We start from the raw sequence: 27,608 nt of genomic DNA, 5'->3' as shown, positions 1-27,608 counted from the left end.
TTTTGTTAATTGCCTCTTATAGTAATTCTGTTAGCCCAATAAGGAAGAAAGGGATTATAATACACAAGATACTCAGTTTTTTGGACCCATTAATTAGGCTTACCCTGAAATGTATATACTGCTTCTCTCTGCTCACAAAGCATCTTTCAGGTATTTGAAAGCACTGAAATATGCTCCGTAATTAAATGTGGTGTTGGAATCCCATCTAAATTGCAAGCTGGAAATGTACTTCACTATCCTTTCCTTCTTTGGGTGGTGTTAGCTGCTGATGTAGGTTTCTGTCAGAGCTGGTTATAGGATGAAAACTGTTCGAGTTAAAGAAGCATTCTCAACTCAAGGAAAATCCCAATGATGCTGTTACTCACTGAAAACAACTAAAAGATCAATAACCAAATATTCTGTATAAGATACAACTTAGAATAAAAAATATAGGGGAATTGTTGGCTCCAGTATCAAAGGGAGGCAACAGTTGAATATATCTTAGGGGCTCCTGGGTGGCTCAGTCAGTCAAGCGTCTGATTCTTGGTTTCAGTTCAGATCATGATCTCAGGGTCATGGGATTGAGCCCCATGTGGCACTCCAAGTTCAACAGGGAATCTGATTGAGATTCTCTCTCTCCCTCTTCTTCTGCCTCTCCCCCACCTCTCTCTTTCTCTCTAAAAATGAACAAATAAATCATTATGAAATTATTTTCACCATTATTCAACCAAGGAAACATGTTTGATTATTTCTAAATTGATGTTGATTTCTGATTTCATTTTGCTTTTCATCCAAATTGTATGTATTTTTATTCATACATTGACTACATACACTCATTGATTACATAACTGAAAAGGTGTTTTTTTAAAAAAGTATATAAAAAAATAATTATCTTGCTTACCCTGTCCCTAAGTACTCTATTCACCGCTTACCCTCCCTAGAAGTAAACAATTTGTCATTTTCTTATATATCATTTCAAGGATATTATATTCACATAGCATATATGCCTTCCAGATAAACATATAGTTATTGATGTATATATACAGATACATACATGCACATACATATGCATCATCCATTTCTTTACACAAATAGCATGCTGTACTCTTCTCTACTTTGTTTCACTGAACAATATTATTTATCTTTGAGATGGCTTTATATCAATGCATTAAATATTCACATTTTTTTATTTGCACAGAATTCCATTAAATGGATATTTCATAATTTATTTAGTCTGTCCTACTGGTTGAAATCTGTCCCACTGGTTATATTATTATAAACAATACTGGAAAAGAACCTTAGATATGAGATAATTATGTCTTTGTAATTTGTAAAAGTATATCCATTGGATAAAAGTTCAAGAGGTATAATTGATAGAACAAAAGACATATAGATTTGTAATTTTAATAGACAAGGGAAGATTATTGTCCAAAGAGGTTCTATTAATTTTCAGTTTCTCTAGCAATATATAAAAGTACCTTTTCCCTACATCTCAATAATATACTGTTCTACTAAAGTTGTTTTCGTCATTTTTTCCCTTGATTTTGATAAACAAAAAATAATCACTAAGGAGTTTCCATTTAAATTTGTCTTATACTGATGAATTTAAACACTTTCCATATGTTAAAGAAACCAATTCACGGCCTGATCATTTTGTTAATTTTTTTATTGGCCTGTGGAATTTTGATCTGTAGGATATCATTCTATATTAAGGAAATTGGATCTTTGTCTTGATAAAGGTTGCAAACATAATTTTTGTCCTATCAACTTCTTTGATTTTATTTATAGCAGTTTTTTTCTCTATGTGTATTTTTTTAATTACATTGTCAGTTATTTCAGTTTATAGCTTCTAGAGTTTGTGTCATATTGAGAAATACCTTCCCTACTTTGGGATTATTTTAAAAATCTGATCCTGTCTTTTTATCTATAATTTTTATGTTTTTTTTTTTTTTTATGTTTAAACGTGTGCCTCACTGGGAATTTGTTTTGATGTAAGGTGTCATGGAAGCATTGCTTTAAAGTAATGTTTTACAGCAACTTGGAAATAAAAAGTATAAATTATAGTGCAGAATCAAATCAACCAATAGTGTTTTACTTCGTATTCCATTTCTTTCTAAAATACAGCCTGGAGTACTATAAAAAACAAAAGCAAAAACAAAACACCTTGTTTTCTTAGAGCATCTAATAGGCTTTCTGTTGTTTTTGTGAAATAGTAAATGTGAAAAGAGCAGTTAAACTCAGCCTTAGAAATAAAATTATTTTTTTTTTACTTCCATGCTAACCTCATTACCTGATATTCTTAAAAAAAAAAAGGCAACGAAAAAGCCCAACCCCCAAGCCCTAATATTTACCATTTTTTAATTACTACATAATTCCCTAAAGCTTTTTGTACACTACTAAATATTTTAAAAGACAAAGCAGAAATTAAAATAGGTTTCCTCAACTCCATATTTTTTTTTTTAAAATTGAAGCCTACAAAGTAGGCTTTAAACAAAGTAATGTTTAAAAATAAATTAGCAGATGTAAACTTTTTTTTAATGATTTTATTTATTTGAGAGAGAGAGAGCATGAGCCAGAGGAGGGGCAGGGGGAAGGGGAAGAGACAGAAGCAGAAGCTGACTCCCCGCTGAGCAGGTGGCCCAAGGCTGGGCTCCATCCCAGGACCCTGGGAGCCTAACCTCATCTAAAGGCAGATGCTTAACAGGCTGAGCCACCAGGCACCCCTGCAGTTGTAAACTCTTTAGGAGAAAATGACTTAGGGAGTGAGAAATCTGGGTGGGGGGGTGGGGGTAGGGTTGGGGAGGGAATACAAACAAACTGAAACAAATGCTTTAATGCTTTCAGTAAACTATTCTGTGGTTTTTCCATATAAATTGTCCTTGCTCTTGGAAACACATTTTTTAAAAACACATTTTGCCCTTTCTTAACACATTTTATCTTTTAAAAATAATTTTAGTCTTCTCAGTTATTATTAGAAGCCATCTGGGCTTGTCTATGCTAGTTATGGTTTTGTTCAAAGATATCTGACTCTTAAGTTTTAAAAAAAATCAAGGGTATTCTGTATTTAATCAATGTGCAATCTAGATTATTCTTATAATCTACTTAAATGTTGAAGATTTTACCATGTGAAAAAATAGTGGTAATAGTGGTAGATGTGGAAATACTAGAAAATCTGGTGAATGTGGAGCTGGGGAAGCCCCAAAGATAATTTTTTTTCTTACCTCACCATTATCTCTATATGTAAGGTAATTTAAGTCCTCTAAATCTGCCAATCCATGCAATAAAAACTTGTGTATAAGGCATTAGGATGTGCCAAGATAAATATCTCAAAGCCTTGCTTTCAAAGTTTATCTTCTTTTTTCTTTCTCTTATTTATTTGAGAGAGAGAGAGAGAGAATGAATGAGCGCGTGCACCTGCACACAGGGATGTGCATGTGCCAGGGTTGGGGGAGCAGGGGGTTGAAGGATGGAAAGAACCTTAAACTCCATGCTCAGCATGGAGCTGACATGGGGCTCGATCTCACAACCCTGAATTATGACCTGAGCTGAAAGCAAGAGTCAGACATTTAACCTATGGAGCCACCCAGGTGTCTTTCAAAGTTTATTTTCTACTACACAGTTAACAGAGTCATAGACTTGTAGCAACAACATCACCTGGGAACTTAGAAATGCACATCAGAGCCCTCCCATACCCACATACACAAAGGAGCTACTCAATCAGAAACTCTGAGGGTGGGTGAAGCAATCTGTATTTTAATCTGCAGGTGATTCTGATATATACTCCGGTTTGAGAAATTCACTGATCTACCTCAAAACTCAAAGTAAAGTGTAATTACCATATGCATGGAAAGGACTGTAAGAAAGAAAAGATGAGATGTTTTATGAACACATAGGAGGCTCCAAAAATGCCCTGCTGGGAGTAAGAAGGTATCAAGGGAGACTTTGAGGAAGGAGTAACTTTAAAGAACCCATATAAAGAATAAGAAAGAATGTAAAGAATAAGAAAGAATATAAAGAATAAACAAGAGCTAAGCAAGCTGGGTGTATTAGGAAAAAGAAGAATGGGGTATGGTGAGGGACAGAAGACAAGAGAGATCATTAGAAAATGCAGGAGGACCCCACATATATTAAACCTTAAAGGCTTATGGGGATGTTTGATCCCTCCCAGACCGAAGGCTTGACCAACTGTGACCAGCTACAGTGCCAAACTGGTTGAGAGGCTTAATCACAAATCTTTTAAGACTAATAATAGTGAAAGTAGAACTGCTGAAATCAGATAAGACTGAAGGGAAAAACAGATGCTTTGTAAGCTAAGGAGTTTGGATTTATTCTGAAGGAAATGTAGTGCTTCTACGGATATTAATTAGAAACATGGCATGATCAGATTTGTGTTTTATAAAGATGGGTCTGGCTGCAGAATAGAGAATTAATTGGGGGGGTGACACTGGAAGCAAGGAGAGCAGCTATTAGGCTATTTCGGTAATCTAGCTAAGTTAATTTCCTAATAGAATCAGACTTGTTCTTGCTAAAATAACTTATTTTCAAAAATATACCCTAGATCTTCAGTGTATGTCGATTAAGAATAATGCGGATGGAAAGATTAAAATCTTATCTTTTAAATAAAGGCTTCCAACTTGGGGATCCTGGATAAATATAGGTGTTTATAAAAAGTAAGGGAAAATGAAGTGCATTTTCAGTATAGTAAGAAGTCCAACAGGAATCATACATTTGTATAAAGGCAAATTAAAAATTTATGTTTCTTCCCTTTTGGCTGTAGTTACGTCAACTCAGTATAGATATTCTGGTCCCTAAATGCTGATTAGAAACTCCAACTTGATCTCACATATCACTGGAGAACAAAAACATGAGAAAAAGCTTTTTGCTTAACTGATAGGGTATGAAAGAAGAAGTGAATAAGATTCATGGGAGAAAACTAAATACATGTATCTCAATATTTAAAGATTATAAACCATGACATTATGCATTTGGTATAGCTGGACTCAAGTGAGTTAGGGGACTCCTCAAGTGTTAGAAAACTGACCTGAAATGAACAGAAATTAAAATTAAGTTGCATGAAAATGCTTCAGTTTTTGAGATAAAAATCATCTTTTATTTGTAAGTAATTACACTCAGAGACACTATGAGAGGGAAAGGCATCAGCTTCCATGAAAGCCCTGTGGTCTTGGTATTTGAGTAAGGCCTGAATGCAGTGTTCATGTCACTCAAGCATGGGGGCCTGCTGAGTTTTAATGCCATTTTGTTTGCATTTGGATTCCATTCCTCTCATCTTCTGAGTGGCAGGTGCTTTTGTAATCTGATTGAGCTAATGACAGTTTGTACTTTTAGTGCTGGACAGTATGAATTCAATTTAGTCACTTCTTTTATGTGAGCAAACTGATACGAAACTAAATAAAAAGTCTAAAACTTTTATGGAAAATAGATGTATCAGATCCAAGGTTCACCTCAAGGCATTAGAAATGTAATGCAGTACTGATTGTACTTACTGTGTTCCTCATTAAATGACTCAATGGACCTTATTTAATGTAATTTGTGTCTAGAAAGTGCTGGTAACACACTTATCTAGTGATTGATTCTCACTGGTCCGCAGCTGTGTGCACTAAGAAACCATAAATGAGTTTAATAGTAGCAAACCAGAACTGCTTTTGGTTGGATGCAAGAACAGTCTAACCACAATGCAGACTACTACAGTTCCACGCACTGTCGCTGACACCAGCACCATCTCTGGAGCAGTAGTTCTGATTGAATTGCAAAGAATCTACCCACTGAGATGGTGCAGCCCCTTCATTTGAAATTTGACTATTTCCTTTTTTTTTTTTTTTTTTTTTTGCCCAGCAGAGGAGATCCCATCCAGAGAGTTAAACTCTTCCCCAGGAGAGTTGCAGAACCAGCTCCCAGCCCTGGGCTTTTTTAATGACCCACCCAATCCTCCCCTAGCCTGCTCTGCTCCTGACTTCACTGAACGCAGTGACCTGACTGAGCTCCTTCCCTCTGCACCCTTCTTCCTCCTTTGGTTGGTTCCCCTCCAGAAGTTAAGCTTACTGTGCCCACCAGAAGTCTCTGCCTCATTTTCATAATATCTTTGGGGAAGGGCAGTTCTCTGGGCACTGCTCATAGGCCCTGCACTACTGAAGTAGTTTTTATTTGCTCAAATTTCTTTCTTTCTCTTCTTTCTTTCTTTTTCTTTTTCTCTTTCTTTCTTTCTTTCTTTCTTTCTTTCTTTCTGTTTTCTTTTCCTTTTCTTTCTTTCTTCTTTCTTTCTTTCTTTCTTTCTTTCTTTCTTTCTTTCTTTCTATCTCTTTTTTATTTTATTATTTTTTATTGGAGTTCAATTTGCCAACATATAGCATAACACCCAGTGCTCATCCCGTCAAGTGCCCCCCTCAGTGCCCATTACCCAGTCACCCCATCAGTCTGCCCACCTCTCTCTATTTCTTTCTTTCTTTCTTTCTTTCTTTCTTTCTTTCTTTCTTTCTTTCTTTCTTTCTCTTTCTATTTTATTTTATTTTATTTTTATTTTATTTTATTTATCTCACAGAGAGAGAGAGCACATGCAGGGGGAGTGGCAGGCAGAGGAAGAAGGAGAAGCAGGCTCCTGCTGAGCAGGGAGACCAATGCAGATCTCCATCCCAGGACTCTGGGATCATGATCTGAGCTGAAGGCAGACACCTAATGACTGAGCCACCCTGGCTCCTCAAATTTGTTTCTCACATTTGCAAGATATCCTTTTCATTACATAGGAATTTGAGATAACCTGCAAGTCCATATTGATTTAGGATTTTGCATGTGTTAGCTGTAAGTACTGGGAGACTCAGGCTTTATGATAGAAGAGTATCTTTCTGGTCAGTACTTAGGTCACAAATTTCTGAGGCTTCCATCTGTCTTCTTGCTCACACTTGACTCCCAGATGCTGTCCCATTGATGCGAACACTGCAAAATATTCTTTAGAACTTCTTCAGTTACACTGTTTTCTGAAGGCTTAGTACTTGGACTACTCATCTTATTCAGGTGTAAAAATATCATAGATTTTTATAAAGAAAAAAAATGAACCAGTTTCAGTTCTGCATTTGGAAGACATTTAGAATTGTGTTAACTTTTCTCACCTTTAAAGCACTGTATGTCAAAGTGTTCCAGGAGGATTTAACTAGTTGTTCCATTTTATTTTCTATTTTTATTAATGGCTCCCTTTGAGTTCAAACATTTCTCCCTCAGATACAAAGACCTCACTTTTAATTTAAAAGCATCTTTTAATTATGATTTATTCTGTTATTGAGAATTAGTTATTAATATTTTGTCTACATATAATTTTGTTGATGCATTTTCTACCTGCTATACAGCAGATTTTGTTCCATAACATGGCAAAATGTTAGAAAGAGGCTGACAGCTTAGGGTACTTATATTTAGCCCTTCCAGATTTCCCTTATGGCTTTACAGATGTGGATTTTAATCCTGCTTTGTATTTTCTCTGAGATTTATTCCCTAGCTGCAAGTTAGATCCCTGGGATAAAAAGCATTCTGGTCTAAAAACATTTCATTATATTTTACTTATGTGCACATGGACACACACACAAACACACAGACATCCTTCTCTACATGGTACCTGTCGTGTTTTTGTTGTTCTTTTTGATAGCTTGGCTCTACATGGTTTGTGTGCTAGAATTATAAATTTATCTGTTAATTCGTATGAAAATGATTAACTGTTTGACCCAGGATGCTGGCAGTAATTCTAATTCTATTTTGCTGGAAGAAACAAGTTCGACACATTGTTCAGAAGAGGAAGTCTCTCGGTGATGACTCTGTTAAACATCATCTCAAAAACGGATGGTGTTTTATTGTGGCATAGTGCCTGAGCACTCACAAATATTTTACAGAAAATCCATAGAAGATATTTTTCTTCATTTGTCTGAAAAATGGCTACTCTGTCTTTAAGACGTATTTGGACAGCCCTCTATTATATGGATAAAATACATTCAGCTATCCTAGGGCTGCAAGGCACTGAAGTTAACCATAAAACAAAATAGGACTCCATTCCCTAAGACTCACTTAGACCAAGAATTACTGCATTCTAACACTGCTGTTATCTCATAGGAAAACGGTATGTCATTGAACCTCAGCTGCTAAAAATGACCTTACAATTCATGGAATTTAATTATGCATGAGATCAACTATGAATAACATAAAAATCACTTATTAACTACAGCTATTGATAGTGAATATTTATATTAAATTATTTCTTAGAGGTTATCAGAACAGAAATTAACAAGACATAAGAAAGCATACCAACTCCCTAACACCTTACATTCAAAGCAAACCAAACAGATCCTCTCATACTGGTTCACATTTTCTTCCTGCCTTGCCTTTTTAAAAATACAGCTTTCCTGCTACTATCTTCACATTTTCCAGCTCTACCTTTTCCTACAGTCTCAACTTTAAAACTGCCTTTTCTATAAAGATTTCTTGATAGATCTCACAATAAATATATCCCCCCCCCCGAATTCCTACTTAAGAATTCGTTCTACTTCATATTATTGTTCTTTTTTTTTTTTTTTTTTGCAAGTCTTAACTCACCTATTATACCATAGCACCTTTGAGGGAAGGATTTGCATCTGATGATTCATCTCTGAGAATCCTTTCCTTTCTCTTCCTCTGCCTACGCACACACAGCACAGTGCTCTATAGTTGTTATATGCTCACTAAATACTGGTAGAATGAATGAATTCAAAATAAATATTTAAAAGTTTCTCAAGGGAAAATGCAAATTACTCAACAAATTATAGCTATTGTGGTCAGAGCCATTGAAGAACCAAAATTTAATTTTATTTAAATTGAAATAGCCATATTTGACTAGTGGCTTCCGTGTTGAAAGAACAGCTCTGAAACTGAGAGCAACTGTTAAAATTCACACTGTTTACAATACTTCATTTGGGCCAGGACCTGGGCTGTACTAGGATGAGATCCCCTGGATTGTGCAAGTGTAGGGCTGACTCTTAATTTCGTACTCAAGGCTTTTCTCACCTTTGTGCCAGACATGCATTTCCGGGGCTATTAACAAGAGTTTCTTACCATTGACACATTGCCTTATATTGTAGAATCTCCATTAAGCCACAGATGGCACTAGGGCATCATTACTTGAAACTCTGATTGCTTGAAACTCATTATTTGAGAAGAATACCATGTATAAAATGGTTATTGTTCACTGATCTAAGAAATGTCCAGCAATTTACTGTTCTAGGAATCAAGATGTGTTTGCTTTTACTTTACTCCTGTCCCTTGGTAGCTTCTTCACTATCAGAGCCACCTTATATAATCAAATCAAATGTAGTCTCTTCTGTGAACTGATACTTGGTGCTTTGTGTATTTACTTCTCCTGATAAAATTACATTTGAACAGTGGGTAAGCCATGTTACCTGAACAAGTTATTTAACTTTCCTAAGCCTCAATTCCTCTTCCAACACCTCCCCTCAAAACATAATGATGCTAGCAACTAGCATCATTCAGATTGTTTTCTTTAAAACTCTTTAATGAGTGCTTGCTGTATACATGGTATTTGCATTCAATGCAGATCATTCTTACAGCAGGGGAGATTTGGCTTTTTTTATACAAAATAGCTCTAGGTCAGTAATTACACAAGCAGTTGTGATAAGTGTCTGTCATGATTACAAAGTTCCTGTTTTAGAATCTGAAACAGGGCAGCCTAGGTGGCTCAGCGGTTTAGTGCCACCTTCAGCTCAGGACCTGATCCTGGACCTGGGATCGAGTCCCCATGTCCGGCTCCCTTCATGGAGCCTGCTTCTCCCTCTGCTTGTGTCTCTGCCTCTCTCTCTTTCTCTGTGTCTCTCATAAATAAATAAATAAAATCTTAAAAAAAAAAAAGAATCTGAAACAACAGGCATTTGATAAACAGTACTTTTTAATATTATTCTTTCTATTATTATTAATCCTGAGAGTCCAGAGAGTGTTTTAGTATAATATTACTGTGCTAAACAACTATAGATTTATTTCACTGTAGTTTGTTAATTAAAAGCAAACAAACAAAAACAAAACTAGAATCCTCCATTTACCATTAGAATCATCTCTTTCATGGAGCTCTTGGGTGACTCAGTGGTTGAGCATCTGCCTTTGGCTCAGGGCATGATCCTGGGGTCCTGGGATCGAGTCCTGCATCAAGCTCACTGCAGGGAGCCTGCTTCTCCTTCTGTCTATATCTCTGTGACTCTCATGAATACATAAGTAAAATATTAAAAAGAATCATCTCCTTCATGAAACATGATTTGCTCAAATATACTGTACAAGGCCTGATCAGAGCTACAAATGAAGAAAAAATGAGTTTTGTCTAATCACCGCAAGTGATAAAGTTGCACACCATTGTGTTTTTACATCCACAAGTAAATTACATAAATAGACTGTGTGGGTTAAAGGATTGGTAACCAAAGAAAAGTTGAATTTTGAATGTTGGTGTCCACCAGCTGAATGGTAGGGTATTGCCTTTTATTTCATTTTAATGTTGGTAGTTTCAAACTGCAATAATTTGAGGTGAGGTTAATTTGGAGATTTTTCTCCCTTGACAGAAATAATGACTTTGCCGAACCCTTTCTTTTCTTTACTTGCTTATTGCAATCCTGCATAACAGCCACATTTACAACTAAATTGGTAATTGACTATTTGGATCACTGTTCCCTATGCAACACTAAATTCGTAAGTAATGATTCAGGCATTAATAAGAAGCCACATAATTTAAAAATGCACCACCAATTTTATGCTTACCCAATGAATTGATAAATCCAGAAGGAAATACTAGATGGGTGCTATCAGCTGTAAAATTAAAGACAGGATATGAAAAAAGTGTAGTATCCTTTTGGTTATTTGCAGATAAATTATCTAGTTTGAAAGATTCTTAGATTTCCCTATTCTATTTTTTGCTAATGAAAATTTCACTGATTTATTATTTCACTAATGGGTGGATAAACAATGAAGAAAAGTGACCCTCAGATCAGTCAACTTGGATGCCTAAAAGAGGAGATAAAGGGGAGAATCAAAGGGATATGGGAATCTTGGGGTGGAGGCTTTTGGGTTTTCTATGTAGAGTATCATGTCATCGGTGAAGAGAGAGAGTTTGACTTCTTCTTTGCCAATTTGAATGCCTTTAATGTCTTTTTGTTGTCTGATTGCTGAGGCTAGGACTTCCAGTACTATGTTGAATAGCAGTGGTGAGAGTTGACATCTCTGTCTTGTTCCTGATCTTAGGGGAAAGGCTCCCAGTGCTTCCCCATTGAGAATGATATTTGCTGTGGGCTTTTCGTAGATGGCTTTTAAGATGTTGAGGAATGTTCCCTCTATCCCTACACTCTGAAGAGTTTTGATTGGGAATGGATGCTGTATTTTGTCAAATGCTTTCTCTGCATCTAATGAGAGGATCATATGGTTCTTGGTTTTTCTCTTGCTGAATCACATTTATGGGCACTGAGGGGGGCACTTGATGGGATGAGCACTGGGTGTTATTCTGTATGTTGGCAAATTGAACACCAATAAAAAATAAATTTATTATAAAAAGGATATGGGAGCTGCCTGTTCTTTCCCTCTTAACGCTGTTTTATAAAGAAAAATGAGAGTTGGAATCTCTGGTTAGTCAGAGATCCTCAGTGTTGACTGCATACTCTCCCTGTGGTTTTCAGGGCGATAAGAAATAATAGACAACATTTGTTTCTTATGGACTCATTGATTGTACCGAATATCATTGTTGAGTCTTTCTATGCCATTATCGTTGGTGTGTTCTGGCACTGCTGTAGAGCTAACACTTGGCATTTCTATAAACTTAATATTTATTTAGTGCTTTCATTAACTACTCTCATCTCCTTCTATGCACAAATGGGGGAAAAAAACAGTAGGAGATGGAAGTCGACTGATATCCAGTCTTTTTACTGACCCCATTTAGCATGGCCATTAAACATTGAGAAATAATCAACTTTAGACAAACAACACCCTAGTGATTGTCTGTTTTTGCTAAGTCTGACATAAATTTTGGAAACTTGAATTACCCTCAAGCAATTTAGTACATGACATATAATCAATAAATTCCTTATAAGGAAATGTAGGCATTTAGACTTACAGATAAAGTTTGCTTACTTGCATTAAGCCTAGAGAAAAAAATAGCATTTGAAATCTTTAAGGCTCCTTTCAATTCTACCACTCTGATTATGAGCAGTCTGGCAGTTACATTATATCATGACAGTATCTGCAGGTACCTCAGTGCTAATTCTCAAATTACCCAAACCTGCATCTTGACTTTCAGTCTACTTTCGACAAAACAGGAATTTGACGTTCATTCTAATATCTAAACTGACATCTTGTCATCTTTTAATTGATAGATTTCAGTTTACAAGGTAGCACTCCAAAGACTACTTATAGCTTCCTAGCTTTTAGTGCCTAGTAAGAGTTTTTCACCTTAGTAGTTGGCTAAGGTATAAACATCTAAATTTCTCATAAGTAGCATAAGAAATCTAAAAATTTTTTGAAACCCACTGATAGTAGTTTAAAAAAACCAAATACCAGTCATCATTTAAATGTGAATCTTCACTAATCACTAACCTTTTAATTTGGAAGGATTATCAAGCAGGAAATGTATATAATAGATGCTTAGGTCAAGTGAAATATATGCACTACTCATCAGTCTTGTCATCAAGATGGCACCTTTTTAAGTTCTCAAGTTGAATAAATATATACAACTCATCTCAAAACTTTTTAATGCTCTGAAGCTTATTAGTAGTTCTTAGGTAGCTAGTCTGTTATGGATAAGACATAGAAAGTTTTAATGTGATGTTATTAAATTATAGGCCTTACATTTTTGTTTGATGCCCCTAATCTTATTTCCATAGGCGATTATTGGATTCTCAGGATTAACTTGTGGTTTTGCTACAGCTATATTTAAAATAAGAGTCCTTAATAATGGTAATGTGTCATATTAGTGGGTTTTATCTTACTTACACTTGTTCTCTAGTAATAATAACCTCCTTTCTTTTAGAGCCCAGATTACTTTTTATTTTTTTAGAGGTTTCTTTTCTTTTTCTTTTTTTTTTCTTTCTTTTTTTTTTTTTTTTTTTGAGAGAGAGAGAGAGGATGAATGGGGAAGGGGGTAGAGAGAGAGGGAAGCAGACTCCCTGCTGAGTAGGGAGCCCTACAATTCAGGGCCAATCCCAGGACCCTGAGATCGTGACTTGAGCTGAGGGCAGATGCTTAACCAACTGAGCCACCTAGGCAACACCAGATTACTTTTAAAATTCTAATTTTGAAGGGTGCCTGGGTAGCTCAGTGGTTGAGCATCTGCCTTTGGCTCAGGTCATGATCCCAGGGTTCTTGAATCGAGTCCCATATCGGGCTTCCCACAGGGAGAAGCAGCGGCCTGCTTCTTCCTCTACCTATGTCTCTCTCTCTCTCTCTCTCTCTCTCTGTGTGTGTGTGTGTGTTCTCATGAATAAATAAATAAAATCTTAAAAAAATAAATTCTTGTTTTGAAAAATGTCCTAAGGAAAAAGTATAAACACTTATGCTTTAAAAAATAATACTGAAATGAACACTTAAGTACTAATAACCAAGATTTAGAAAGGCAACATCTGGTTCCTCAGAAATAACCAGTTTAATGAACCTTATTCTAGTGATCCTTTTGCTTTTCATTATAGTTTTACCATGTATAAACATTTATTTAAATTACTACTATTTAATTTTATTTGTTTTTAAATTGATATAAGTGGAATCATACTGAATGTGTTCTTCTGTGTCATGATTTTTTTTGTCCTCAGCATTATGTGTTTGAGATTCATATGTGCTGCTATATGTAATAGTTTGTTTTAGGTTGAGTCCTCTGGACACAAGATTTTGAGGTGGAGAATTGTATGCACAAGTTTCACTTAAGAGTGTTTTAAAGCAGTGCTGTCCAATAGAACTTAATGTAAATAAAGTGGAGAGTTGGGTTATTTTCAGTTTGGGGAAGTGTGACTATTGTAAACAATATTTCTGTATGCATTTCTGTATATGTCTCCTGGTGAATGAATGGAAAAGTGTCTCCAGGATATATCCAATAAGCAGAATTACTGGGAGTTAGAAAATGTGTATAGCTGACTTCACAAAATAATGTCAATCCATGTTCTAAAATGCTTATATAGTTTACAGATTACAACTCTTCTTCAATATCTCAGTTGTGTCAACTGAGAGGCTACTCAGAATATTCAACCATTCATCGGACAAACTTGGGCTTTTTAACATCATCCTCTTTCCCACTCTGGGTAAAGTGTTAAAATAACTTTTACCCTGCAGCGGTTAGCAGGATTCTAAGACAGCTCTCAGTGTGAGTCATGCTTCTATATAATGCTTTTCCCTAAAGTGTGGGGAGAACCTCTGACTTACTTCTAGTAAACAGAATATGATAAAATAAAACAAAACCAAAACCAAACCAAAAACAAACGTTTAAACCCATGATTAGATTAGATTACATGGTAAAGACAAAGGACTTTTACAGATTAATTAAGGTCACTAATCAGTTTGACTATGAATTAATGAAAAGAGAGATTAAACTGAGTAGTATTGACTTAATCCGGTGACTGTTTAAGAGGAAACTTGAACCTTTATTGAGGTCAGAGATACTGTCCTATTTGCTTTGAAATAATCAAGTTTCTCTGGGTTCTGTAGACACAAATAAATTAATTCTTCCAACAATCACATAGATTTGCCATCCCTGGCTAGCACCTTGATTACAGCCTGGTGGGACATGCAGCAGAGTGCCCAATAATGCCAAGTCTGGATGCCGGACCCATAGAAGCTGTGAGACAATAAATGTCTATATAAAACTACTAAAATTGTGGTAATTTGTCAGAAAGCAACAGAAAATAAATACACCTGCTTAGCAGCAAAGTTTCTGTTTATTTCTATTACAGCATCTTATTTCCTCCATCTATTCCATTTTCTTGGGTCTTTTCCTATTTGGAGTGAGAGACTTTATTATTTCTATATTTAGGAGAATTTTTAATCCATTGAAAAGAGACACTGAGGGCAACTGGGTGGCTCAGTGGTTAAGCATCTGCCTACTTGGGATGACTTATCTCTGCTCCATGTAGCATTAACCAAAGTGGCTCAGGGTTGGGGTGCCCACTTCCAAGATGGCTCACACTGGAGACTAGAAAGTTGGTAACAATTGTCATTTGAAAGCTTAACTGAACGTGATATCTTTGAAGCTGAGTTTAGGTCCATGTGGGCCTCTCCAAGGATTCATTATATTTTGTCTCAAGTTCAAATTGTACTCACTCCCAACACCTTACAAAATTCTTGTCCTATTACAGTTTCAGGCTCATACTTGAGGTTCAGGATCACTCTAAATCATGTCCAGATGGAGATGAAGCTCCATGGGTCCCATTTCTGAAGTATGATTCCTCTTGATCTAAATATCTGGAAACTACAGAGTCAAATTGTTAGCTCCTCCCACATAACCAATATATAGTGGTGAGATAGAAATATTATAATTGAAACAGATGATTCTATTCAAAAATAGGAGACACACGATAGTCACTTGTCCATAAAAATTCTAAAATCTAGCTGGGAACATGTTGTCAGTTCTTAATTGCAGCTGAGTCCTGCTCTCTAGGAATTATTTTCTGTGACTCCTGGCTCCATTTGCTGGGCTTTTAGCCTTGCCCTTAGGTCATTTACCCTGTTCCATAAGAAACAGCTCCTTGTTACAACTGAGTAGGCTTCTAGTCAGCTTCCTGCCCATAGAAGTTTGGAGAGTCAAGGTCATCTTTTCATTTTATACTGACTTAATTCCTTTCTGTCCAAACTGATATAATTTATTTTGAGTATCTGCAGGCATTCCATTAGACAAAAACAGTACTCATGTTTCTTACTGAGACAGACTCCTTTACCGTGGATGGAAAATCTTAGGCTATAGGACAATGCACTTAAGGTTCTTAGAAGTCTATCTAGTTGAAAGGTACTGCAAGGCAGAAGAAACTATGAGATTACTAAGAGCTTTCTTTTTTTTTTCTAGCAGAAAAATTCAAAGAGGAACTTCTTAAGATTCTTAGGAACTCTATTAGGTATATTTTAAATATTCATAAAGCTCATAAAGAAAACTTGCTCTGGACCTAGAGATCTTGCGAGATCTTAGAGTCATACCAGTAAAGCACTCTGGATTTAATATGTTCCCTGAAGCTATTTCCCACATTTAAAGCCTTACCTCCTGAAAAAACTAAGGATGAGAAAGCTTTACTTTTGAACCCAGGAAGTCCTAGTTTCTCTATATTTCCTATAAATTTTGCTTGGAAAATGTGTGTTTTTTTTTAGCTCCCTTCTCTCTCCACCTATATCTTATTCTATCCACATGGCTATAAGAAATTACTTGCCATTTCATTATGCTGCTAAATCTACCAGCTCACATTATATTTTCCACTTTCTGTATTTATTGTAGGTGACAATGTTGACAAATTTTCCCCACTAAATATCAAGAGTCATCTTTTACCTGACCTAAAATAACGATTTCTTCACTTTATTCACTATCCTTCAAGTTCTCACTGACAAGTCCTCTGATTTCATTAATTACCTTCTTGAAACCCTTCTAGCTTCTGCCTGTCACCAGTCAGTCCCATATCATTGCTGCATGTTTTAAGTTTGTATTACATGAATGCCCCACTTCCAGTAACAAATTCTCTTCTAATTGTCTATTGTTGAATTTTGACCTACCTCAAAACTTAATGGTTTAAGATAGAAAAGATAGCTTACTTTGCTCACATATATGCAATTTGAGCAGGATTGAGTAGTGAAGTCTCATTTCTGCTCTATGTGGCTTCAGCTGATGTGGTTTGACCAGAGTTGGGAGGTCTGCTTCTGACATGATTACTCACATGGCTAGCATGTTGTGTTGGCTGTCAGCTGGGACCTTTACCAGATCCTTTGGTTGTTTTTTTTTTTCCCCATATGGACCTCTCCACAAGGCTACTTGGGCATTTTCAGTTTAGTGGCTGGATTTTAAGAGCAGATGGTCAAAGAGACAGGAATTGGGAATCACCAATTTCTTAACTCCTCAGCCTGAAAACTGACATAGGTCACTTCTGTCATATTCTGTTGGTCAGAGTCACCCATATTCAAGGGAAGGAAATATAAACACACCTTTTAATGGAAAGATTATCAAAGAATTTAAAGTCATACTTACTTTTCCACAGTAATGTAGCTGTTTACTCAAGGAAAAGGAAAACAGATTTGGGAAATAGCTATCCAGTTTCTGACATATTTATTCCAGCCATTTAAAATAGTATCTATATAGCACCTGGTTGGCTTTGTTGGTTAAGCATCCAGTTCTTGATTTCGACTCAGATCATGATCTGAGGGTGGTGAGATTGAGCTCCATATCTGACTCCATGCTGAGTGTGGAGCCTGCTTAAGATTCATTCTCTCTCTCTCTCTCTCTCTCTCCCCCCCCCTCCACTCTTCGCACTCTAAAAATGTATAAAAGGGATGCTTGGGTAGCTCAGTCAGTTAAGCATCTAATTTAGGTCATCATCTCAGGGTTTTGGGATGGAGCCCTGTCTCAAGCTCCATGCTCAGCAGGGAATCCCCTTGAGAATTCCCCCCCCCTCTGCCCCACCCCCAACTCAGGCTTGCAGACACATATGCAGTCTCTCAAATCTTTAAAAACTAATTAAAAATTTTAAAAAATTAAAAACAGTACCCGCATGTTCAGGAGTTATGAAGTTATAGTTACACAAGATGAATTAAGTTCTAGATACCTGCTGTACCACACAGTGCCTATAGTTAACAATACAGTGTACATTTAAAAATGTTTTAAGAGGGTAGATTTCATGGTAAGTGTGTTATAAGTAGGACAAGGGGAGAAAGCAAAGAGACAAATTTGGAGGGTGATGGATAGGTTTATTACCTTGTTTATCCAAGGTATATATCCAAACTTAACAAACTGTATACATTAAATATATGCAATTTTATTTATCAATTTATACTTCAATAAAACTAAAAATGGTAACCATGTATTTTTAAATTAAGATCATATCAAGTGCTTAAAATTTATGGGTCATGTTTTCTTCTCTATAAATTTAGTTGCAGGCATATAATCATAGAAAATATATTAAAGAGAAACTCAACATGTGGTCAATTTTTAGGTACAGTGTAGACAAGGGATTTCCTATTTGCCTCTTAACATCTGGGAGTTTAAACATTTGGAGAGATGGGCAGCCCGGGTGGCTCAGTGGTTTAGTGCCGCCTTCAGCCCAGGGCCTGATCCTGGAGACCTGGGATCCAGTCCCATGTCAGGCTCCCTGCGTGGAGCCTGCTTCTCCCTCTGCCTATGTCTCTGCCTCTCTCTTTGTCTCTAATAAATAATAAAATAAAATCTTAGATAACATTTGGAGAGAGATGATACTTAGAAAATTTTTCCTTATACTGTACTAAAGTCTTCTGTATTGAAAATTTTACTCATAGGTACTAGTTTCTTCTTGGCCACAAGACAAATTTATCTTTCAGTCTCTTCTTATAACAAAGCCCATCATGTATTTGAAGTCAGCGATCATGGTACTCCTGAGTTTGGTCTAAGCACTGCTAAATTTTTTTTAAGGTGTAGTATCTTAAATAGAAAATAAATGCCAGTTACACGGTAACCTAAATTTTTCATTTTTGTTCTAAGTTTAATTTATATAAAGAGAAAAAGGGCAAAATTATTAGTTTAGTCACTGAAATAGTTTTATATTTAAGAAACTTTCTTAGGCAACTCTCTTGGGATTCTTTTTTTTTTAAGATTTTATTTATTCATGAGACACAGAGAGAAAGAGAGAGAGAGAGAGAGAGAGAGAGAGAGAGAGAGAGAGAGAGGCAAAGACACAGGCAGAAGGAGAAGCAGGCTCCATGCAGGGAGCTTGATGTGGGACTCAATCCCAGGACTCCAGGATCATGCCCTGGGCCAAAGGCAGGTGCTAAACTGCTGAGCCACCCAGGGATCCCTCTCTTGGGATTCTAATAAGATTTTATCAATTGGTAGACCATATGCCATAAATTTAATTAAAGGCAAGTATTCAATAAGAGGACAGAAACAAATATCCTCTAATTGAAGATATTGTACTTATATACTTGCTAGAATTATCAGAAACAGAGGATTTGGTATATATAATCTTATTTCAGTATTAGAAATCTGAAATTAAAAAAAATAATTTTCCAAATTGTGTAAGTTAATGTTAAGCTGAGAACAAAATGTAGATTTCTGATTCTGTGTTCAGTGATTACTTATTCGATTACACCATGCTGTTAAGTAATTTGTATATTTAAATCTGCATTCAGAGTTACCACAATTTATAGTTATGTATAGATCATTTAACCATGTACAGTCTATTCAGATTCAAGGAACCATTTAGTACTGTGAAAAGCCACTAAGAATGTCCAAACACTTTGAAATGTCATTTTGTCAATCTAAGTATCAAGATATCTTGGAGTAACTGAAGCTGAAAGGACCCAGTAAAGATTCTTTAAATATTTTTGCTGTAGCAGAAATGAATTATTCTAATATATGCAATTTTTCTAACTAGATTAGCATATTTTTAATTTTCCATAATTACTCTTATTTAATAATTATTCTTATTTACTTTATTACTCTTATTTTAATAATTACTCTTATTTATTACTGGTTGTTTAATTTTTATTCTCAATTAGCAACATATATTATTTGAATAGAACAGTAATTTCCTAATGACTGTTAATTTAAAAAATAATGTTTTACAAAGAGATCTAACACAGGAGTTTATTAACACTTGGAAGAGGCATCACATAAATATCCAGAAAGACATTCCATCTCCTCTTAAAATTAAGGAACTGTGTGTAGTTGAAAATTTCTCAGATGAAGGTGAAACAGAAGTCTTTTTAAATTATGACAAAACACAAAATCTAGCAAATCCATGGCTGATATTGGTATCTAGGAAAAACTATATCACTCTTCTTCCTTTAAAAAATGTCTATTTTTACCTGACTTAATTACGAGTCAGGACTCATGTTCTGACTCTTCCTATGAATATGAGGATTTCAGGAGAGCAGAGCTGTATGTGTAAGTCCAGATTTCTAAGTCATATCTCCATTTACCCTGATTTCGTAGGTCTGCAACAGAGGCTCTCAAATGAAATGTATTTCTCATAAGCAACCTGGGTAATTCTGATGTGCGTGATATATGGGCCAGACTTAGGAAAGCATTGGTCAGTGGCTGCTTTGAGTATAGTTCCAAATTTCACTCCTTAATGTGTAACTTTTAGATTCTCAGTGTTGCCATTCACATTGCCTGAAGGCACTTTTGCTATGGATTTAAAAAGTCAATTGTATAACATCTCACGCAATCAATAGATGAACTCTGCCCCAGCTATCCCAGAAAGACAAAGATGGCACAGCTTTATTTGCATTGAAAGATTAGAATTTTATGATCCATGGTATTGCCAGAATACTAAGGGTTATTCATCAAATGTGTGATCAAAATCCAGTTCATTCATTCCTGACCCCCCTGAATCTCTCCCATTTATATCCAAAGTTAAGTGACTTAACTATATGCCAGTAAAATTCAGTGGGACAAGAAGGCATCTCTCTGACAGTGGCATCAAGAATCATAGTGGAAAAAACTTTTTTTTTAAAGACTATATTTATTCATTCGTGAGAGAGAGAGGCAGAGAGGCAGAGAGACAGGCAGAGGGAGAAGCAGGCTCCATGCAGGGAGCCCAACATGGGACTCGATCCTGGGTCTCCAGGATCCCACCCTGGGCTGAAGGCAGCGCCAAACCGCTGAGCCACCAGGGCTGCCTGAGAAAACTTTTAAAGCAGATAGATCAAAGGTGTTGAACTTGTAAAACAATCTAAGTAAATGATAAAGGCAAAAAAGAGAAATAGTAAAGGGAAGTGTTGATACCACCTTCAAAAGGATGCCCCATTTATATATAAGGAAACTTAGATCATCAATTAAAATTATTAATGTTTCCACTTAGCAGTGGCTCTCAAACTTTTTAATTAAAGTAAATGTCATAAGCCCTATTAATTAGTAGCTTTATTTGTTTCTTTATGACTTAGGAAACAAAATCCAGCTCTATTTAACTTGAATAATTTTTAACTTGAGGAGAAGGGAGGTAGAGCAAAAGAGGTTCTCTTGAGAGCATGAAATTTTCAAGGTCTGGGTGTTCTGACTTTTAGGACCTTATATGACTTTGGATGGGCCACTTTAAACCATAGCAGCCATAGTTTTCTCATCAGTAGAACGCATAAATTACAGTAATTGTCCGTAGCCTTTTCAGCACTGTAATGGAATCACGGAATAAAGTAAAGAGGTATAATGGCTTGAGGGGTAGAGTATCTATGTGCTCTTGGCAAAAGTTGAAAGAAGTGAAACAAAAAAGATTTGCATTTACTTATGCCTTTCTGTTTCTCTTCTTCCTTCCTCTGGACCAAAATAAATATTTGTTCCATCACTTCCACCACTCCTGTCAAACATTTAAATCTCTTTATCTTTTACTGTACTTTAGTAGCAAATCCAACACCATTTCCTTCACTTCTAAATCCACTCCTGGAGAAAACTCATTATCCAGAGTAGTGACCACCATAAGTTCAGGGGCCTACTCTCAACAAAGCTTCCAAGCTCTCTGGTCATGTCAGCGTGGGTCCAGTTTAGGCTGTCTGTCATTCTTTGTGGGATTTGCTTCAAATCTTCACTACTTACTCCTCTCTCAGGATAGAAATTCCTAGCTATTCTTTTTCACCATCAGCAAGACATCTCCAAGACTCTATTGCCTGACTCAGAAGAACCCATGTTCTTCATTTATTTGAGACCAATTCTCCCATGTGCACTCTGGATCCATTCTCTCCCATTTCAACTGTCTCCCCCATTTATGTCTCTGTTTCATAAAATTGTATTATTTTCTTTATTCATATTTTCCCCAATGTCTTGCCTCTGGCCATATATTCTCCCTCTCTTTGAGTAATCTTATTTACTCCATAATTTCAACTACCACTTATATCCTGGAATTCTTCTAGTTACATCAGCAGTCCAGAATGTTGCTTTGAACTCCAGAATTATCTATGTAATTACCTTCTGGATTGTTCCACTTGATTTCTCTGTCTCTTCTTTCTTACCACTTAGGCAATGAGTTCTATCACTTCACTTATTAACCATTGCATAAGTATTTTCATGCGCCTGTCAATTTTCCTTATTAGCTATTTCATTAGTTTAACTTCAATTAAACTTCCTGCTACTGCCAAATCACTTAAAACAAAAATGTAATTAAGTGGTCTCATGTTTGAAATCCTCTAATGGTCCTCATCAAATATAGTTTAGATGTTAATTCCTTGATGTGATACACAATGTAACAAAGGATTTGACTCCTGCATCTATCTCTGTAGCCTTTTGTTTTCCAAAGCAAGTTCAGAGGAAGATTATTTTGTGGGAAGTTGTGCATGATGGGATACAGGGAATAGGAAGGGAATGGAGGGCTTTGTCAAGTCCAAATACATTTGAGAAACCACTGCTCCTTTTTTGACTCTCAGAGTAGTGGTTTTCAAACTAGTCCCTGAGCTAGTAGCACCAACATTATTAGGTCCTTCATTATATATGCCAATTTTCAGGCCTCACTCTAGACCTGGTCAATCAGGCCCTCTGATAGGGACTGCCAGTGTGCTATCCAGCAAGCCTTCCTAACAATGCTGCTAAACACTAAAATTTGAGAACCACCATGTTAGAGAATCACAGTGCACGTTAGTATATTACTCCAGGAATCTAGAAATAACCTGTTTAACTTTGTTTTAAGCAAACATTCTCTCAATTTGTTTGAGCATGGACTGTGTGTGTGTGTGTGTGTGTGTGTGTGTGTGTTTGTAAATAATACTAATATCCACTAGAACCAATGATAGAGAAATACACATTGTCAAAAGTTTGTAGGCTCACAATGTTAGTAGTAATTCCCCGGTTATGTATCTGTTGTGTACTTTTGCATTTCAGTATCCCCTTGCTTTACTAAATTCCTTCTTCCAACCTTTCTCTGGCCAACTCTTTAGAGGAAATGTTTCAAAAGTATGTAAATATTAAACAAATACATGGAATGCTGCACATTTTATAACAGACTTAGAAATGTTGCTTAAGTCCCATGTTAACATGAAGATGGCATCTGTTATTTTGATACTTATTTTTTCATGTAACGGTTTCTCTTTATGGAATATCTTCATATTTTCTCATTTGATATTATAAAGGTGTAGTGCATATCTGCTCAGCTTGTCTGTAAAAACTTTTCCGTATTGAAATATCCTTTATAAATAAAAATGACCATTGAAAACCTTCTCTGGCTGATCCTACAGCCTGGCAACTTTTACACATTCAAAAATTCTCTCCTGTTACACTCTCACAGCTTTTCTAGTCCCTTTCTTCAATAATGTATTAAGGAAATAGTGTTTCATCACTATAATTCTAATGACCATAATCAAAATCGATCTGCTAAGTTATAGTTTTATAAACTGAATTCCCATTTGTTCATTGTCATTAATCATTATGTATTAAACTTATAGAGTATAAGTATAAATTATAAGGTATATTTTTATTATGATAAATATTAATTTATAAGGGTTTCAGTAAATATTAGTGTACTTATGACTAGCTTCCTATATTTCTACTACCATTGTCTTAATTTTTCTGACCATAAGATAAAATGCCCTAAGAGACTTCAAAGATATTAATAAAGTGTTGCTTACAAAAATATTAATCTTTAAGATATCTGGTATGTGTTTAAATATTCATGATTGTATCCCATCCTTTTAAGTATGCAAGCTATTGAAGTGCACTATTAAATTAGGGAAAACTCGATTTATTATGATGTCATGTGGTATGTAAAAACTTAATGATTCAACATCCAGTTTGGTTTATTCTGGGGCAACATACAGAATTTGATGAAAAATGGTACCATCTACAATCCTCTAATGTCATAAAAAAGAGTAATGAAAGTAGAATTTGTGACAACTAAGGGATTTTGGAATTAATACGTATTCAATATTAATATTAATACATATTTCAATTAATTGTTCTCTCCTTCTATCCATATTACTTTTTGCAGATGACAGTAAGTGATTCTGATGCTAGACATGTCATCTAGAATCATTTGCTTTCATTTAATCTCATTACTTGAAATAAGTTAGACACATAATTTGGCTGTATATATGTCATGATGGTTAATGACAGTTTTAATCAAGTTCAGATACATTTGAGAAACAAATGCTGTGGCCATCAGAACTAATTTTATTTACAACCTTTATAATATACCAGGTTCTCCTGATTTCTAAATACATCATAGAGGAAGGAATCTATTGAACTTAAGATAATAAGTAAATAATCACATTATTGTGGCAATAATAAAATCTTGTTCACCAAAGAAAGATAAATTTAAACTGAAAATGTAACTTGAAAGTAGGCAAAGCTGGATACTTGTAAGCCTGTATTGCTGCCTAATTTTCTTCTTGAAGATCTTCTGATGTGCCTTGATATACCTTAGGAATAAAAAGAGGAAACGTACCAAGAAGTTTCAAGTGGTTCTTCAGGACCACATATACAAGGTTCCTAAGAACCTCTGGAGAGTGGTAATCTGAAATAATTTGTGCCAGCCACTATTTTTGGACTAATTTAGCTCTCCAAAACTTAATATCTATTGCATTTTGAACATAAAGGTAAATCAGCCCTTGGAAGCACCCTAGGAAAATACATGTCCCTAAAGGTACGTTATAGTCTGTGTATGAAGGTTTCTAATAGTAAGTGGATTCGATATAAGGCTATGTTTTAACTGTAACGCCGTAAAGACTCACTCAGATCAGGTTACATGTCTTAGCATTAGAAGAGATGTATGCAACCATTCTGCAGAGGGTGGCTGATCTTTGGAGGAGACATCATTGGAAATGGCAATAATTTGGGCCAAATAAAATATAATCCACCTTTTCTACCAGAAAACCCATGAATTTCCTGAGCCACAAATTGAAGTTTTAGGATATCCTGGACCTATAAGCTTATAAATCATTTGGCAAAAATAATGATGGGAGCCAAAAATAAAAAAGTAAAAATAAATAAATAAATAATAAATAATAAATAATGATGGGAGCCATATGCTTCCTACCTATTTGTGTACTTGAATGAAAATTGTTTCTGCCTTTATCTTTTTTTGTCTAATTGTTTAAAGTAAATGTAAAGGAAGTGCTCTAGGAAGAATACCCACCAAACAAAAGAATTGTATGTGTTGAGTATGATGTTGATCTGTGAAACATACAAGATCCTTATTGTACTCTGTTCATCTCAATGTAAACTTAGATTATCCTGGACTATACTCTCAGAGGTGAGAGCTGGAGAATTCATGAAACATAATAATCAAGGATTCAAATATAATTTAAATACACACACACACAAGAAAGATAGGTAACTTTTAGTTAACTAGCTGCATTTGTGGTCTAGGCCATTCTTGGAACATTTATATACTGTAGAATTTAGTGATAGACTTTGTAAGCAGGCAGTCTTGAGTTCTGCCCACTTACCATAAATGTGACTGTGGACAAAATATTTAGGCAGGATAAATTATAAACACACACACACACTCATTAGGCAGGATAAATTATAAACACACACACACACACACACACACACACACACCTTGTACACACAGAATTCAACCTCCCTCCAAAGGGATAATTTCTACAATAATTCCTAAGATCATCAACTTCAATTAAGAAAGAGCAACCTCCAACTCAAAATCAAAGGATGTAGAAATGAAAGCCGGGCTTGGCCATTGTGACTTTATATTATGGGATGTCATTCAATGAAGAAAGGAAACCTGAATTTAATAGCTTTGGCTCACATGATGTAAGAATTTTTCCATAACCATCTTTCTTTGATCCTTCCATTTCACAGTGACAAACTAAAGTCATACTATTTAATCTTTTCTTTTGCATGTTGTGTGACCTTGTGAGCAGAGTAAGAAACATGACATTCCTCGAGACGATCAGGGACCAACCACCAAGAATTTGGATTTTTGGCCCCAACTTATTACATTGATGGTCACTATTATTGATGAGGATAAAACTGCCTACACACCTGTCCTGAATCAGTAAGTACACTGTCTTGGAAATGAATGGATTTTATTCCATTAAAATTATGAAAACATAAAGTATTTGAAGCATGATTTATACTCTCATGGTTTATACTTTCATTGGAAAAGTTTGTTTTCCAAAATTAAGTTATAAAAAGCAGCATTTTTCTACTTTCATCAGTAAATATCAATTCAGTGGTGTTATGATTTTTTAGTTTAAGCCCCATTGAGTGAGATTGTTTGGGTATCGAGACAAATATTTCCCCAAATTTATTTTTATTTGATGTAGAGTTTCTTCTTTGGTTCCTTTCATAACTATCTCCTGTCTCAAAAAAAAAAAAAAAAAAACCCACTCTAAAAAACTATCCCATTGCATTTCCCCTAAAACTAAGAATAATGTTGAAAAGTTAGTATTGAACATATTTCTTTGTGACTTTGTAATAATAAAGATTTGTCAAGAGAAAACCTGCTTTCAAAATAGTTCTATACCATGTATTTATTGCAATATTTAATAGAATGAATCAATTTTCTCAAATAACAATGTAAGCCTGTGCCTCCATGCATATAATTTACAATTTATGAGCAGATAGACAAGTGGATGAATTAAAATTCATAGCTATTCTAGAATAACAGATTATAGAAGAGTCTAAAATTATTAATTTATTAAAATGCCACTTGCTAGGAGACCTTGGGCACATTATCTAATTACCCTGGGTCTCGGTTTCCTCCTAGATTTCTAGATGATATCCAAGACCCAGTCCAACTTTAGTGTTGCATGTTTAGGATTTATTTTATGCCCACATGTTGAGGGCTCTACAGCAAACACAAAATAACATCTGAATCTGCCAACCAGGCACTTGCAATGTGATTAATAGAGCATCCTGATATTTTGGTAATACCTGAAATGATCTGGGCAACAGGGATAGCAGATAGACAAACCATGTAGTGAAGTGTGAAGTAGACTCAGACTTACTATAGAAAACTGATTTTATTAATTCTCTATAATGGTCAGGACAGGGTCAAATAGCTTACTTTGAATCCAATTGAAATTTCAATTACAGAAGGAATAAATTTAAGATTCCCAATTTTCATCCTTGCCTTGCTTCTTAACCATTGATTTTCACTTGCCTCCAGTTCCTAATTGTGGGGAAATTGGTCCTCTTTGGTATGCAACCATGATAGCATCATTAGGTTTATGTTTATACTTTCTTCTCCCTTTCCCTGTTATACTCACCCAATATGCCTGAAGACCAGTGTCTCCTGATGACCATCTGTGGAGACTGTGCTATTTTATTTTTCTTCTGATAGCTTAGGATCATATCTTCTCTTTTACTTTTTTACTATTTTTAAAGGTTTTAAGTATGTATGTAGAGAGAGTGAGAGAAAGCACAAGCAGGGGAAGGGGCAGTGGAAAGGGGAGTGAGAATCTCAGGGAGACTCCTCCCTGAGCTTTGAGCCCAATGTCAGGCTCAGTCCTATGACCCTGAGATCATGACCTGAGCT

General features: G+C 35.6%; 1 protein-coding gene across 2 annotated transcripts in view; it reads left to right on the top strand.

Annotated features, from left to right (window-relative positions):
- Nucleotides 1-27,608, top strand: part of UNC13C (unc-13 homolog C) — a 546,797-nt gene that overhangs the window by 314,474 nt on the left and 204,715 nt on the right. For both annotated transcript variants that reach the window (XM_055319980.1, XM_055319979.1), the window contains one exon: nt 25,990-26,123. In XM_055319980.1, the coding sequence (XP_055175955.1) occupies nt 25,990-26,123 (134 nt within the window). The remainder of the gene's footprint in view (nt 1-25,989; nt 26,124-27,608) is intronic.

The sequence above is a fragment of the Nyctereutes procyonoides genome, unplaced genomic scaffold, assembly GCF_905146905.1.
Source record: "Nyctereutes procyonoides isolate TBG_1078 unplaced genomic scaffold, NYPRO_anot_genome, whole genome shotgun sequence".
Lineage (NCBI taxonomy): Eukaryota > Metazoa > Chordata > Mammalia > Carnivora > Canidae > Nyctereutes > Nyctereutes procyonoides.
The sequence above is the reverse complement of the archived record's forward strand: the minus strand, read 5'-3'. Positions and strand labels throughout refer to the sequence as shown.